This window comes from Myxocyprinus asiaticus, chromosome 47, assembly GCF_019703515.2.
Source record: "Myxocyprinus asiaticus isolate MX2 ecotype Aquarium Trade chromosome 47, UBuf_Myxa_2, whole genome shotgun sequence".
In the NCBI taxonomy this organism is placed as follows: Eukaryota; Metazoa; Chordata; class Actinopteri; order Cypriniformes; family Catostomidae; genus Myxocyprinus; species Myxocyprinus asiaticus.
In genome coordinates, this window is record NC_059390.1 from 4,498,170 (window position 1) to 4,510,336 (window position 12,167).

General features: G+C 37.6%; 1 protein-coding gene across 3 annotated transcripts in view; it reads right to left on the bottom strand.

The window, feature by feature from the left end:
* The window catches only part of LOC127436897 (receptor-type tyrosine-protein phosphatase zeta-like), a 51,606-nt gene that overhangs the window by 1,868 nt on the left and 37,571 nt on the right, over window positions 1-12,167 (bottom strand). Inside the window, exons 13-28 of one of the 3 annotated variants that reach the window (XM_051691388.1) lie at window positions 10,285-10,779; window positions 9,681-9,825; window positions 8,694-8,785; window positions 8,486-8,571; window positions 8,114-8,134; window positions 7,304-7,400; window positions 7,118-7,200; window positions 5,539-5,673; window positions 3,628-3,762; window positions 3,369-3,532; window positions 3,077-3,212; window positions 2,368-2,514; window positions 1,977-2,070; window positions 1,744-1,817; window positions 1,542-1,670; window positions 1,302-1,451 (exon numbers count right to left, since the gene is read on the bottom strand). In XM_051691388.1, coding sequence (XP_051547348.1) covers window positions 1,302-1,451; window positions 1,542-1,670; window positions 1,744-1,817; window positions 1,977-2,070; window positions 2,368-2,514; window positions 3,077-3,212; window positions 3,369-3,532; window positions 3,628-3,762; window positions 5,539-5,673; window positions 7,118-7,200; window positions 7,304-7,400; window positions 8,114-8,134; window positions 8,486-8,571; window positions 8,694-8,785; window positions 9,681-9,825; window positions 10,285-10,779 — 2,183 coding nt within the window. The remainder of the gene's footprint in view (window positions 1-1,301; window positions 1,452-1,541; window positions 1,671-1,743; window positions 1,818-1,976; window positions 2,071-2,367; window positions 2,515-3,076; window positions 3,213-3,368; window positions 3,533-3,627; window positions 3,763-5,538; window positions 5,674-7,117; window positions 7,201-7,303; window positions 7,401-8,113; window positions 8,135-8,485; window positions 8,572-8,693; window positions 8,786-9,680; window positions 9,826-10,284; window positions 10,780-12,167) is intronic. The other 2 variants (XM_051691389.1, XM_051691390.1) reach the window with 2 other exon arrangements.

The window sequence follows — 12,167 nt, forward strand, 5'->3', positions numbered from 1 at the left end:
CTTAAAGATTACTTTCTATTTTTTGTATTATAGCAGATAGAAAGTGATTTTTATTTTATTTATTTATTTTTTTGCATTACAGTAATTACAGTTGGGAGTTAAAATACATTTGTTCTCATTTTTACATTATAGCAGAGAGAATTAGAGTTTTTTACACATTACAGTACTGAAAATTAGGAGATAAATTGAGCTTAATTAAAGATTTCTTTCTCAAATTCGCATTAAAGCAGACAGAATGATTTTTTTTTTTGTTTTTTTTTTTTGCATTACAGTAATAAGAATTGGGAGTAAAAATGTGCCTTATAAAAATATTTTTTTCTCATTTTTACATTATAACAGTTAGAATTAGATTTTTTTTTACACATTACAGTCCTGAAAATTGGGAGATAAATTGCCAGTAATGTTTAATCGAAAAAAAAAATATTTGTGTTTAAAGATAATAAGAATATATATATATATATATATATATATATATATATATATATATATATATATATATATATATATATATATTTTTTTTTTTTGTTTTTTTTTTGTTTTTTTTTTTTTTTTTTTTTTTTTGTTTTGTTTTGCATTACAGTAATGAGAACTGGAAGTTAAAATGTACCTTTTAAAAGAAAAAAATAAATATATTTTTTTCTCCACTATAGCAGGTGTAATTGGATTTTTTGAACAGTATAGTACTGAAAATTGAGCAATATCTTGTGCTCAATTAAAAGAAAATATATATAGTATTTTTCTAAATTTCACATTATAGCAGATTTAATTATATTTTTGCACATTACAGTACTGAAAATTGGGAAATAAATTTTGCTTAATTAAAGAAATGTTTTTTCCTCATTTTTACATTGTAACTGTTAAAATTAGATTTTTTTTTTTTTTTGCATTACAGTACTGAGACTTGGGAGTTAAAATATAAATTAAAGATAAATTGTGCTTCATTAAAGAGTTTTTCTGCCTCAATTTCGTATCACCACAATTAAAATATTAATTTTTAATTTTTGTATTATTACAGTAATGTGAATTGGGGGTAAATTGTTCTTAGTTAAAAAAAATCTATTTTCCTCATTTTCGCATTACAGCAGTTGGAATGAGGTTTTTCTTCTTCCATTACATCAATGAGATTACTCTCAAATATATATAAATATATATTTTAGAAGTTTTAATAAACTTTTTAAAATAACGACTTATGACCAATATGACCACAGAGCATGTTCTTGACAGGTTTCATGAGATTCACCCAGTTGAAGTAAATCCTGACTGAATTAAAGCTGAAGAAGTTAAAAGAGAAGTTCTCTCACCTTTAAGGCTTCCAGAATGAAGTCTTGTACCACCAGGGATTCCTCATTGGACAGGCACACTTGGTCCTCTCCCCTGAAGGTCACAGTAAAGGTCTCATAGCTGATTGGCTGGTCTTTCTTAGGCCAATACACACACTCTCCCTCTCTGGACTGTGAAGGTCAGGAAATGAGATGCTTAGAGTCTAAAATCGTACATTTTTTTGCAAGTATGAATGTGTGTGAGTGTGAGTGTGTGATTACCAAGCGCTGTGCTTCTGGTAGTGAAACGATGATCTGTGCGTTATGATCCCAGATCATTCTCCAGAAGTCTTGCACAGTGTTAAGCAGAGGATTCTGTGTGATGATGAACTCACGGCTCTGATAGTATCCCTGTAATCAACACAGACATATTACACGAGAATCTAACTACTACCAATTCAGAGCAATCCCACAAGAATCTTACCATTATATAAGAGGCATTGATGTAGTGTGATGATTCTCCGGGTCCTGTGGAAAGACTGACCCTTGACCTCTCCACTGCAGCACAAAAAGGAGCAGATGCGAGGATAAAGATCATCCATTGCAGTTTACAAAATGAGAAATGAATCAGTCAGCTCACTGATAACAAAGAGCTTTTAATACACACAAGAACTCTGAGATACAACAGCCGAAACGAAGTGACCCTGAACTACTCACCAGGCATAAGACAAGACATCCTGTTCTTTGATGTGTTGAGCTCATTTAAAGCCACAGTGTAGTCACTCTGTTTTGCACAAATCTGAGTCACCAGCTAAAGCAACAAAAGGGGATCAATTAAATTTTTTTTAATTTTTTTTATCATAATTACTTTGAAACTTTCCCATGTAATAACATATCAAATCATTCATTTGCAATGTATATATAATTTCAAATGTGATCTCCACACCATGTCATCTCCATCTAATTCATTTCTAAGGTCAAAGAGAAACAGTCATCTATCCATGTTATAATATGATTTTTAAGCAATTGAAAAATACAGTTACAATTGAGGTAAACAGGGCCATGAAAGAATAAATGTGAAGCCCAATAAAAGTTTATTTGGTCTCACCTTAAACTGTTTTTCCAGGCTGGTTTTGCCTGTCGGTCCAGGTGTGAGTAGATCAGATACATAGGTGTGAATGTGACTAGATGATACCAGTGTCTCTTTACTACTGATAGCCTCCACTAAAGCATCATGGATGAAGACATACTGCTCCTGTTAATAAAAACAATGTCAGAATACACCAATATTATGGGTTTGTTAAGGGCTTTGCAGATATTTCATAGAAGAAAAGTTGGTCACATTCTACATTACAGGGTCCCAGTTACACATATTACATATCATGAAAATGAATTACAACAGTACCAGTAGTTTTACATTTTTTGAGGAAAATGTGATGAGTGGTACTTGCCGACCCAATGCTAAGGTGTTCAGAGTCTTTTTTAGCACGTTGCTAAGCGGTTGCTAGGGTGTTTCGGGTGGTTGCTAGGTGGTTTCTTACTAAACCAAGTTAAAAGTCGCTATGATATTCTGGTCTCTAGATATAACTCGGGTCCCTTCTTCAATGTAAGTCTATGGGATTTGTTTGCACATTTTATCATCCGCCGGGTGAAAATCGCAAGTCTGATTGCTTAGGAAATTCATACTACACCTCTCAACAACAAGCCGCATGGTTTGAGTTATCATTCATGTTTGTAGCACAATGTGTAGTGTTATAGACAAGAGTATGAGCAATAGTAATAGTGATGCAAATACAATTTTAAGGATTAAAATTTACCTCTGTCTGTACCAGGTAGTTCCTTTGAGTACGAATGTGTTTGAGAAACCCCATGATGTTCACGGTACCTTCTTCCTTTATCTGTTTCAACATGCTGTCAATCACAATGTAGGTGCCTGTTCTTCCTACACCAGCACTGTAAATCACCAATGCACACAATCAAATTACAATGTCTTGTTGTCCGTCTCTTGTTAGAAACTCTTACTTAACGACAATAACTTCATAAATTGTGGTAAGGTGACACAGAAAGCCTTCTGGTGCAAATGTAAATGATGATGTGAATAGTGTCTACCTGCAGTGTACGACCACTGGCCCCATTTCAGCAGTCCTGGCCTGTGAGGACGCCCGCACAAACGAGAGCACAGGAAGTGAGTGTTCTGGGACGCCCATATCAGGCCACTGAGTGTAATGAAACTGAAGCACTGTCCTCTCCTGACTGCAACCCTTCTGTGAACCCTGACATTGAGGAAACACATGAATATGCACATGTTGAGGACAGACAATATCTTTAATGATTTCAGGTAACTTTGGTGTTTGATGTGTCTATTCACCTTCTTAATGCTAACGTTCCTCAACGTGAATGTTCTTTGGGTGTAGTAGGCAAGAGTTTTAGTGCTCTTCAGAGTGACAATAAAGCATCCATAGTCTTCTTGATTCTCCAGGGGCCAATACTGATCACATTTCCTCTGTTGGATATACAAGCATATGGTAATCTCATTACATCACTCAATAGTTGTTGTTTCAGTAACACTTAATAATAACTACACTGTATAAAGTATTTGTAAAATATTGCTTTATAGTTAATTGATCATTTATAAATTATTGTTCCAAGATTGTCATACAGTACTTTCATTAATAGGCTGCATACAAATAGTATGTTATTCATTTATGTTCACTGTAGCAAACGTTTTATGAATGTTTGATAAGTTCACATGTTAGCAGTTTGATAATGGTTTTTCATCCACAGTAAACAACTTATTTTTCATACCTAACTGATGTATTTTAGTTGATGCAAACCAGTGGTAAAAAAGTGTTTGAGAACATAAAGGCATAAATTCATAGTTAATAAAGAAATTATTTATGCAATGAACTGGATATACAGTATGTGTATGAATTAGATAATGGAAGTGAATGGGGCCAAGTTTTGGAGAGTTTAATGGCAGAAATGTTAAGCTTGTAATTTTAATTAAGCACTTACATTAATTCTTCTGTTAAAACTTGTGTATTATTTGTGCTGTAAAGTTGTTTAAATCATCGTTTTTACAGTCATTTTGTTTTTATTTAATTTTTTTATCCTTTTTTCTCCCAATTTGGAATGCCCCATTCCCACTACTTAGTAGGTCCTCGTGGTGGCGAGGTTACTCACCTCAATCCGGGTGGCGGAGGACAAGTCTCAGTTGCCATTCGCTTCAATCCACACATCTTATCACGTGGCTCGTTGTGCATGACACTGTGGAGACTCACAGCATGTGGAGGCTCATGCTACTCTCTGCGATCCACACACAACTTACCACGCGCCCCATTGAGCATGAGAACCACTAATTGCGACCACGAGGAGGTTAACCCATGTGACTTTACCCTCCCTAGCAACCGGCCAATTTGTTTGCTTAGGAGACCTGGATGGAGTCACTCAGCACAACCTGGATTCGAACTCACGACAATACTCGCTGAGCAACCCAGGCCCCCTACCATTTTGGGGTTTTAGTGTTTACGTCGTTACGTTGTCATGGCAATAAAGTTGTAAAACTGGATATTACTGTACACAGAGTTAGTAAGCGATTTTATCACACTAAAATAATGTTAACATGCATATTGTTTATGTCTTGTGGTTATACTTTTGAAACATTGAGCATTTTAACGTTTACGGATTTGGCCCATTCACTTCCATTGTAAGTGCCCCACTGTAACCCAGATTTTAGCTATTTTCGAGATTCGAAATTATTTTTTTGTGGTAATTATGCCACAAATGCTGTCGATTGAGCTTAATTTGTATTGAACCCAGAATATTCTTTTGATTAAGCATTCATACGTCCAATTCATTACATACTGTATATAAATGTATTAATTATTTATTTATTTATTAATTAAGGATTTATACCTTCTTAATGTTCTCATAAACACTTCTTTACCACTGGTTTGCATAAATTGAAAACCATTAGTTAGGTATGTTTAAATTGTTTACTAAAGATGAAAAAACCATTAATAACTGCTTATAAATAATGCATTAAACAATAATAAATCATTTGCAACAGAAAATATAAGTGAATAACATACTATTAATATATTAACAATGTAGGAAAAACAATGTATAAATAATGTATTAATAATAAACAAATGCTTTACAAATACTTTATACCGTGTAGTTGTTATAAAGTGTTACTGTTATTTAAAACATATATTTTCTGGTAACCAATTATGTAATTCACAAATGAAATATGTTATGGAACAATTTTCAGTCTTACCCGACCCTTCTCCACCAGGTTGGTGATCATGACAATGACAGCAACGTTCTGTTCCCATATCATCTTCCAGAAGTCTTCCAGACTGGCCTTCAGTGGACCCTGAGCAGCTATATATGCTTTTGGCTGATTGTAGCCCTAAATATATTCATTCACAAATTATGATTATGTTCATTTTGATCATTGCTGCCCTCCCATCTCTCATTACCTCAATGCAAATTACTGTATTTTGTTGTATTGTAGTATGTTAATAAAATACAAGTACACAATGTAGTTCTGTCTTTAATTTATAAAGTACGTTCATTTTGAAAGTACTTGACTACCACCCCTGGAGTCGCAAGTTTGAATCCAGGGCGTGCTGAGTGACTCCAGCCAGGTCTCCTAAGCAACCAAATTGGCCCGGTTGCTAGGGAGGGTAGAGTCACATGGGGTAACCTCCTCGTGGTCGCTATAATGTGGTTCTCGCTCTTGGCGGGGCACGTGGTAAGTTGTGCATGGATGCCGCGGAGAATAGCGTGGGCCTCCACATGCGCTACGTCTCCACGGTAACGCGCTAAACAAGCCACGTGATAAGATGCGCAGATTGACGGTCTCAGACGCGGAGGCAACTGAGATTCGTCCTCCGCCACCCGGATTGAGGCGAATCACTACGCCACCACGAGGATTTAGAGTGCATTGGGAATTTATTTTTTGAAAGTGCTGTCTTTAATGTATGCAAATTTAAATAAAACATCATTGTATTACAGTTTTTTACTGTAATGCATTTAAAATTACTGCATTACAGAAATTAGAATCTAATGAGAATCACTATTGGGAATAATGAAAAAAACAAAAAACTCAAAAGTAAAACAGACGGATGTGTTAAAATTGTGAGGCAATTGTGCACAATCTTAATAGTCATAGGAATTCGAATACCAATTCAAAGTATAGGTTTTTTTTGGGGGGGGGGGGGGTTTCCCCTTTTTCTCCCCCAATTTGGAATACCCAATTCCCAATGCGCTCTAAGTCCTCGTGGTCGCATAGTGATTCGCCTCCGTCTGGGTGGCGGAGGACGAATCCCAGTTGCCTCTGCATCTGAGACAGTCAACCCGCGCATCTTATCACTGGCTTGTTGAGCGCGTTGCCACGGAGACATAGCGCGTGTGGAGGCTTCACGCCATCCACCGCGGCAACCACGCTCAATTCACCATGCGCCCCACTGAGAACGTACCACATTATAGCGACCACGAGGAGGTTACCCCATGTGACTCTACCCTCCCTAGCAACCGGGCCAATTTGGTTGCTTAGGAGACCTGGCTGGAATCACTCAGCACGCCCTGGGATTCGAACTAGCGAACTCCAGGGGTGGTAGCCAGCGTATTTTACCACTGAGCTACCCAGGCCCCAATTCAAAGTATAGTTTTACATTTTTCTTCTTTTGATTTTGGGGTGAAATGGCACATGGACATGTTTTCATGAGATTCACTCAAAAAAAACAAAAAAAAAACATTATGTCGTAGACACATTTGAAGGCAGCAAAACATAATTTCACCATTCAGGAAATATCAAATTTGAGTCAACAACAAATCTAGCGTAAACTTACATCCACATAGTTGGCATTAATGTAGTCCCCAGTCTTGCCATCTTTGTCACAGTTTTGCGAGAGTTTGACTCGACTGTGATCATCTGAGAGTACAGAAAAGTAGAGGTTCGTTAGCCATGTTTTTTTTTTAAAGTGTGTACACCTCTCATATTGCTGTTCATGAGTAATATAAATTAGGGCTCATACAAGCCAGGATGTTTATATATCTATTCTTGCTTTTATTGTCTGGATGGTTGGAGATGTCGGTAGAGATGCCGTTGTCTGTCGTGCAGCTCTGAATCTCCTAAAAAAAAAACAAAAAAAAAACAGTTAATCCATGTCACTAACAAAAGCACACCATCGCAAACCACAGCCACCAACAAACTACACCACATCATGTAATCACATACACTAATAGTTTTTTCACCTCAAGTCTGACTCTGAATTACCATAATTATATGAGTTTACGAATTATAAAAAAAACATTCAGGTCTTCATCAAATCCGTAATTACAAGTTGTAAACTCAGAATCTTATGTAAGCTACAATTTGATAGTTGTGACATCATGCAATTAAAGCTCGGTAGTTTGGTACATCATACAAATGTTTCTATTTGATTTGCCATTGCTTCATCGCCAGTGTTAGCTGGTGCACTTATTTTTTTTATTTTTTTTTTTTATCCTTTTACAAGAGTATATAGAGGTGAATTAATGTCGTAATGCATGTACTGGAATGTAATGTAATGTAATTTTCTGTCATCTTCAACATAGCCACACATGGATCTGTTTTGATGTTATGAGCGTTGCCACGGAAACAAATCATTTCAATGAACCTCTCCCGAATAGGATCTCCATCTTGTAATGACAGTAGTTCTGACACAATGTGAATGCAGTGCACCCATGCAAAGAGCAACACTGACATGTCAATACAATGACCAGTAAGATAAGACAACAACATCTGCACAAAAGAATAAAATAGACGAAGACACAAATAAAAACAAAGGGAGAATGTGTCTTACCTCGTAAGACTCTTTCAAGATCTAATAAGGGAGGGGGTGAGAATGCAGAAGAGCACAACAATGAAAGTCCAGACAAACAGAGCTTTGCCAGTGCAGGTATATAAGGCTTGAATGTGTTTTCATGCTAAAGACTATCTGTGCAGGTGCCCATGCAGCCAAAACAGTCAAACAGTCTGTGCCGTACTGTATGTGAAACAGTACTCCCTCACACATATCATCCCTTCACATGCTGTATTTATACTCCATGACACTCACATCCATGACATTATGACATTTATGTAATATTTAAGTGGCATATTTAGGTTCAATGCTTAAATGTACTTAAAATGTAGAAAAGCTTACAAAACTTACTACAAAGTACTACGAAAGTACCTCAAATTCTTTGGAGAATGTGTGATTTGAGTGGAGATCAGCAACATGTTTCACAAATTCCTTTACAGGAAGAGCTTCATTGTTCTCTACAAATAAGAAAAAAAAAATTAATGAATGAATCTAATAATAATTAAAAAAAACTGAAACGGAATTAAAGAAAATATTATATTGGATATATTTGTCTGAATCCGAGTGTAGCTTTTGTTACCTGTAGCTAGCAGAAGAGCTGGTGAAGGAGCCGATATGACTCGGGGTGAAATGTTGTCCTCAACGTAAAAATTTGCTGTTTGAAAGCACCTCCTGTTAGAAACAGATTCAAACTCATTGACAAAAGTGTTTTCATGGGATATAGAGTGCAACAGCGCCCGGAAGCAGTGTTTGTTTTTGCTAGGAACTTCTGAAAATCCTTCATAAAAGAGATTTCAGCCATGAACCCAACAAACCAGCTCCAAGGTGAATCACAACATTACAAACTTTGATTTGAAGTAAAAAGCTCATGGTAGGTCTATCTTTAATGGTTCATAAGTTATCGTTAAAAATCAATTCGCCTAGGGGGCCTGGGTAGCTCAGCAAGTATTGACGTTGACTACCACCCCTGGAGTTGCGAGTTTCAATCCAGGGTGTGCTGAGTGACTCCAGCCAGGTCCCCTAAGCAACCAAATTGGCCCGGTTGCTAGGGAGGGTAGAGTCACATGGGGTAACCTCCTCGTGGTTGCTATAATGTGGTTCTCACTCTCGGTGGGGCACGTGGTGAGTTGTGCGTGGATGCCGCGGAGAATAGTGTGAAGCCTCCACACGCGCTATGTCTCCGCGGTAACACGCTCAACAAGCCACATGATAAGATGCGCAGATTGACAGTCTCAGATGCGGAGGCTCCTGAGTTTCGTCCTCCGCTACCCAGATTGAGGCGAGTCACTACGTCACCACGAGGACTTAATAGCGCATTGGGAATTGGGCATTCCAAATTGGGGAGAAAAGGGGAGAAAATCAAAAAATTAATTCGCCTATGGCGAGAATGAATGGGATTTTTACTCCCAAAACCAAACTGTTACTCTATTATGAATTAGTTTCTGGTATATTAGATGCAGGCCTAAATGGTTTTAGCACTGGTACAAGGATAGTTGAACATCTTAGTGTGCAATGTGTCATTCAAAGCAAACATTCACATACATATGTGTCTCTGAATATCGTATACCTCCAGTAGATGAGAATTCCCACCAGCACCAGCAAACACAGGATGGTTAGTGTGGACACCACAGCCAGAGGAACAACTGTCCTTTTCTCTCTCTCTGTCCCTCCAACCATCCCAACACGAGACTCTGGGCTGCTGTTACTCGCCTCTGATGAAGGAAATAGAAACATCACTTTTTTGTCCTCACTGGTTCATTTCAAATTGTCCTGCTGTGACAAAATCATTTTAAAAGTACAAATATTACATATAGTCTCTCAATTAGAACAATTTTAATTGACTTCATAAAAGCTTAATGCATAATAGTGATAAAAGAATTGCCAAAATGCTCTTTAAAATAGTGTAGCTTGTCACACCACATGATATGCCAACTTAGTATATTTAGAATCTGCAGTCGGATGGAATTGATTTAGGTTGACCAAAATCTATGCATGTAATTTCACGTGCTTCACTTCAATTAAAACCAAGAGATCACCAATATTTTCTCAGCTCAAGTTTGCAAATTTACGATAACCATTTTAGTAAGTCAACTTCCTTTGAAATGATTAGTAATTACACGGTGGAGTCATATTTTTCCTTCTCCAAATGTTTGACCATGTGCGACTGTTACCTGCATTCTGGTCTTTCTGTGACTGTCTGACAGTGAGGTCAGGAATCATGAGCTCTATGTGAATATCATCGCTCTGAGGAGTCACCGTCCCTCCTCCTGAGCCAATGTCCGACTCAGAAGACCAAGTCACCCATGAGAGGAAAACTGGTTTCTCTGGCTGTTTGGTGGTGGTAGACTCTCTCTCGCTCTCAAAGTAGAAGGTTGAGGACAATCCCTCACTGTTCTCTTCCTCAGTTTTACTGCTGTTGCTCACAAGTGTGTATGAAGCTTCATTTTGGTCCTTGGGAGCTGACTGGGTTTGGTGGAGCTCCCACTCTTGGTCTAGCTCCTCCAAGAAGATAGCGGACCCCGATCCGCTGAATTCTCTCTGCCTGCCTGAAGAGACTAGTTGAGCAGAGGCCTCTTCTGAAAAGAAGGTTGGGTACCGGGTGGAGGATATATAGAGTTCTGTGGCATCATGAGCTGTCGATACCCTTTGATTATCGAGCGTTGTGGCTGTAACAGACACGTCTAGAGAGTTAGACTAAAACTCTCCACTAAAGAACTGTTTTGGGCGGAGAAGAGCAGTGATTGGAAGACAGGTAACATCTTAACAAACCAACTGACTCTGAATGCAGTGTTAAAGAAGTGGTTCACCCAAAAATGTAAACCCTGTCATGATTTACTAGGAATGGGAATCGTTAGGAACTGAATGATTCTGGTTCTGATTCCTCTTAACAATTCCTGTACCTTAACCGGTTCCTTAATTGTTTCATTAACGATTCTTTAAGTCATTTTGAGGAAGAAAAGTAAGACTTTTAATTAACATAAGTAACAGTATTACAGTAAAATACAGTAACAATTCTTGGTTGATTTTGAGTTGGACAGTACACAAATTAATGACTTGCGGTTCAGTAAGTTTTTCATTCACAAAAAAGAACCAGCTGATTCAAATAGTTCATTCAGAGATGAGGCTGCACTGGTCGTGCTGCATGTTTTGTTCTGTAGATTCAAAAGAACCGGCTCATAAGAGTCATTCATTTGTGAATCGTACCACACTGGTCACGCAGTATGTTTAGTGCTGAAGATTCAAAAGAACCGCCTCGTAAGAGTCATTTGTTTGTGAATCTGACTACATTGGTCAAAATGTGTGTTTTGCGCTGAAGATTCAAAAGAACTGGCTCATAAGAGTCATTCATTTGAGAATCGTACTACACTGGTCATGCAGTATGTTTTCCGCTGAAGATTTCAAAAGAACCGGCTCATAAGAGTCATTCGTTTGGGAATTGTACTACACTGGTCGCGCAGCATGTTTTGCGCTGATGATTCAAAAGAAGTGGCTCATAAGAATAATTCGTTTGGGAATTGTACTACACTGGTCGTGCTGTATATTTTGCGCTGATGATTCAAAGAACTGACTCATAAGATTCATTTGTTTGGGAATCGGACTATATTTGCCACACTGTATGTTTTGCACTGTAGATTAGAAAGAACCGGCTCATAAGAGTTATTCGTTCAGGAATCAGATTACACTGGTCACACTGTATATTTTGCGCTGTAGATTCAAAAGAACCTTCTCATAAGAGTCATTCATTTGGGAATCGTACTACACTGGTCGCACAGTATGTTTTCCACTGAAGAATTCAAAAGAATCGGCTCATAAGAGTCATTCATTTGGGAATCGTACTACACTAGTCGTGCAGTATGTTTTGCGCTGACGATTCAAAAGAAGCAGCTCATAAGATTCATTCGTTTGGGAATCGTACTACACTGGTCATGCTGCATATTTTGTGCTGTAGATTTAAATGACTCTGGACTCTGCGATCAGAGTAATTTGTTTGGGAATCTGACTACATTGGTCACAATGTGTGTATTACGCTAAAGATTCAAAAGAACCGGCTCAT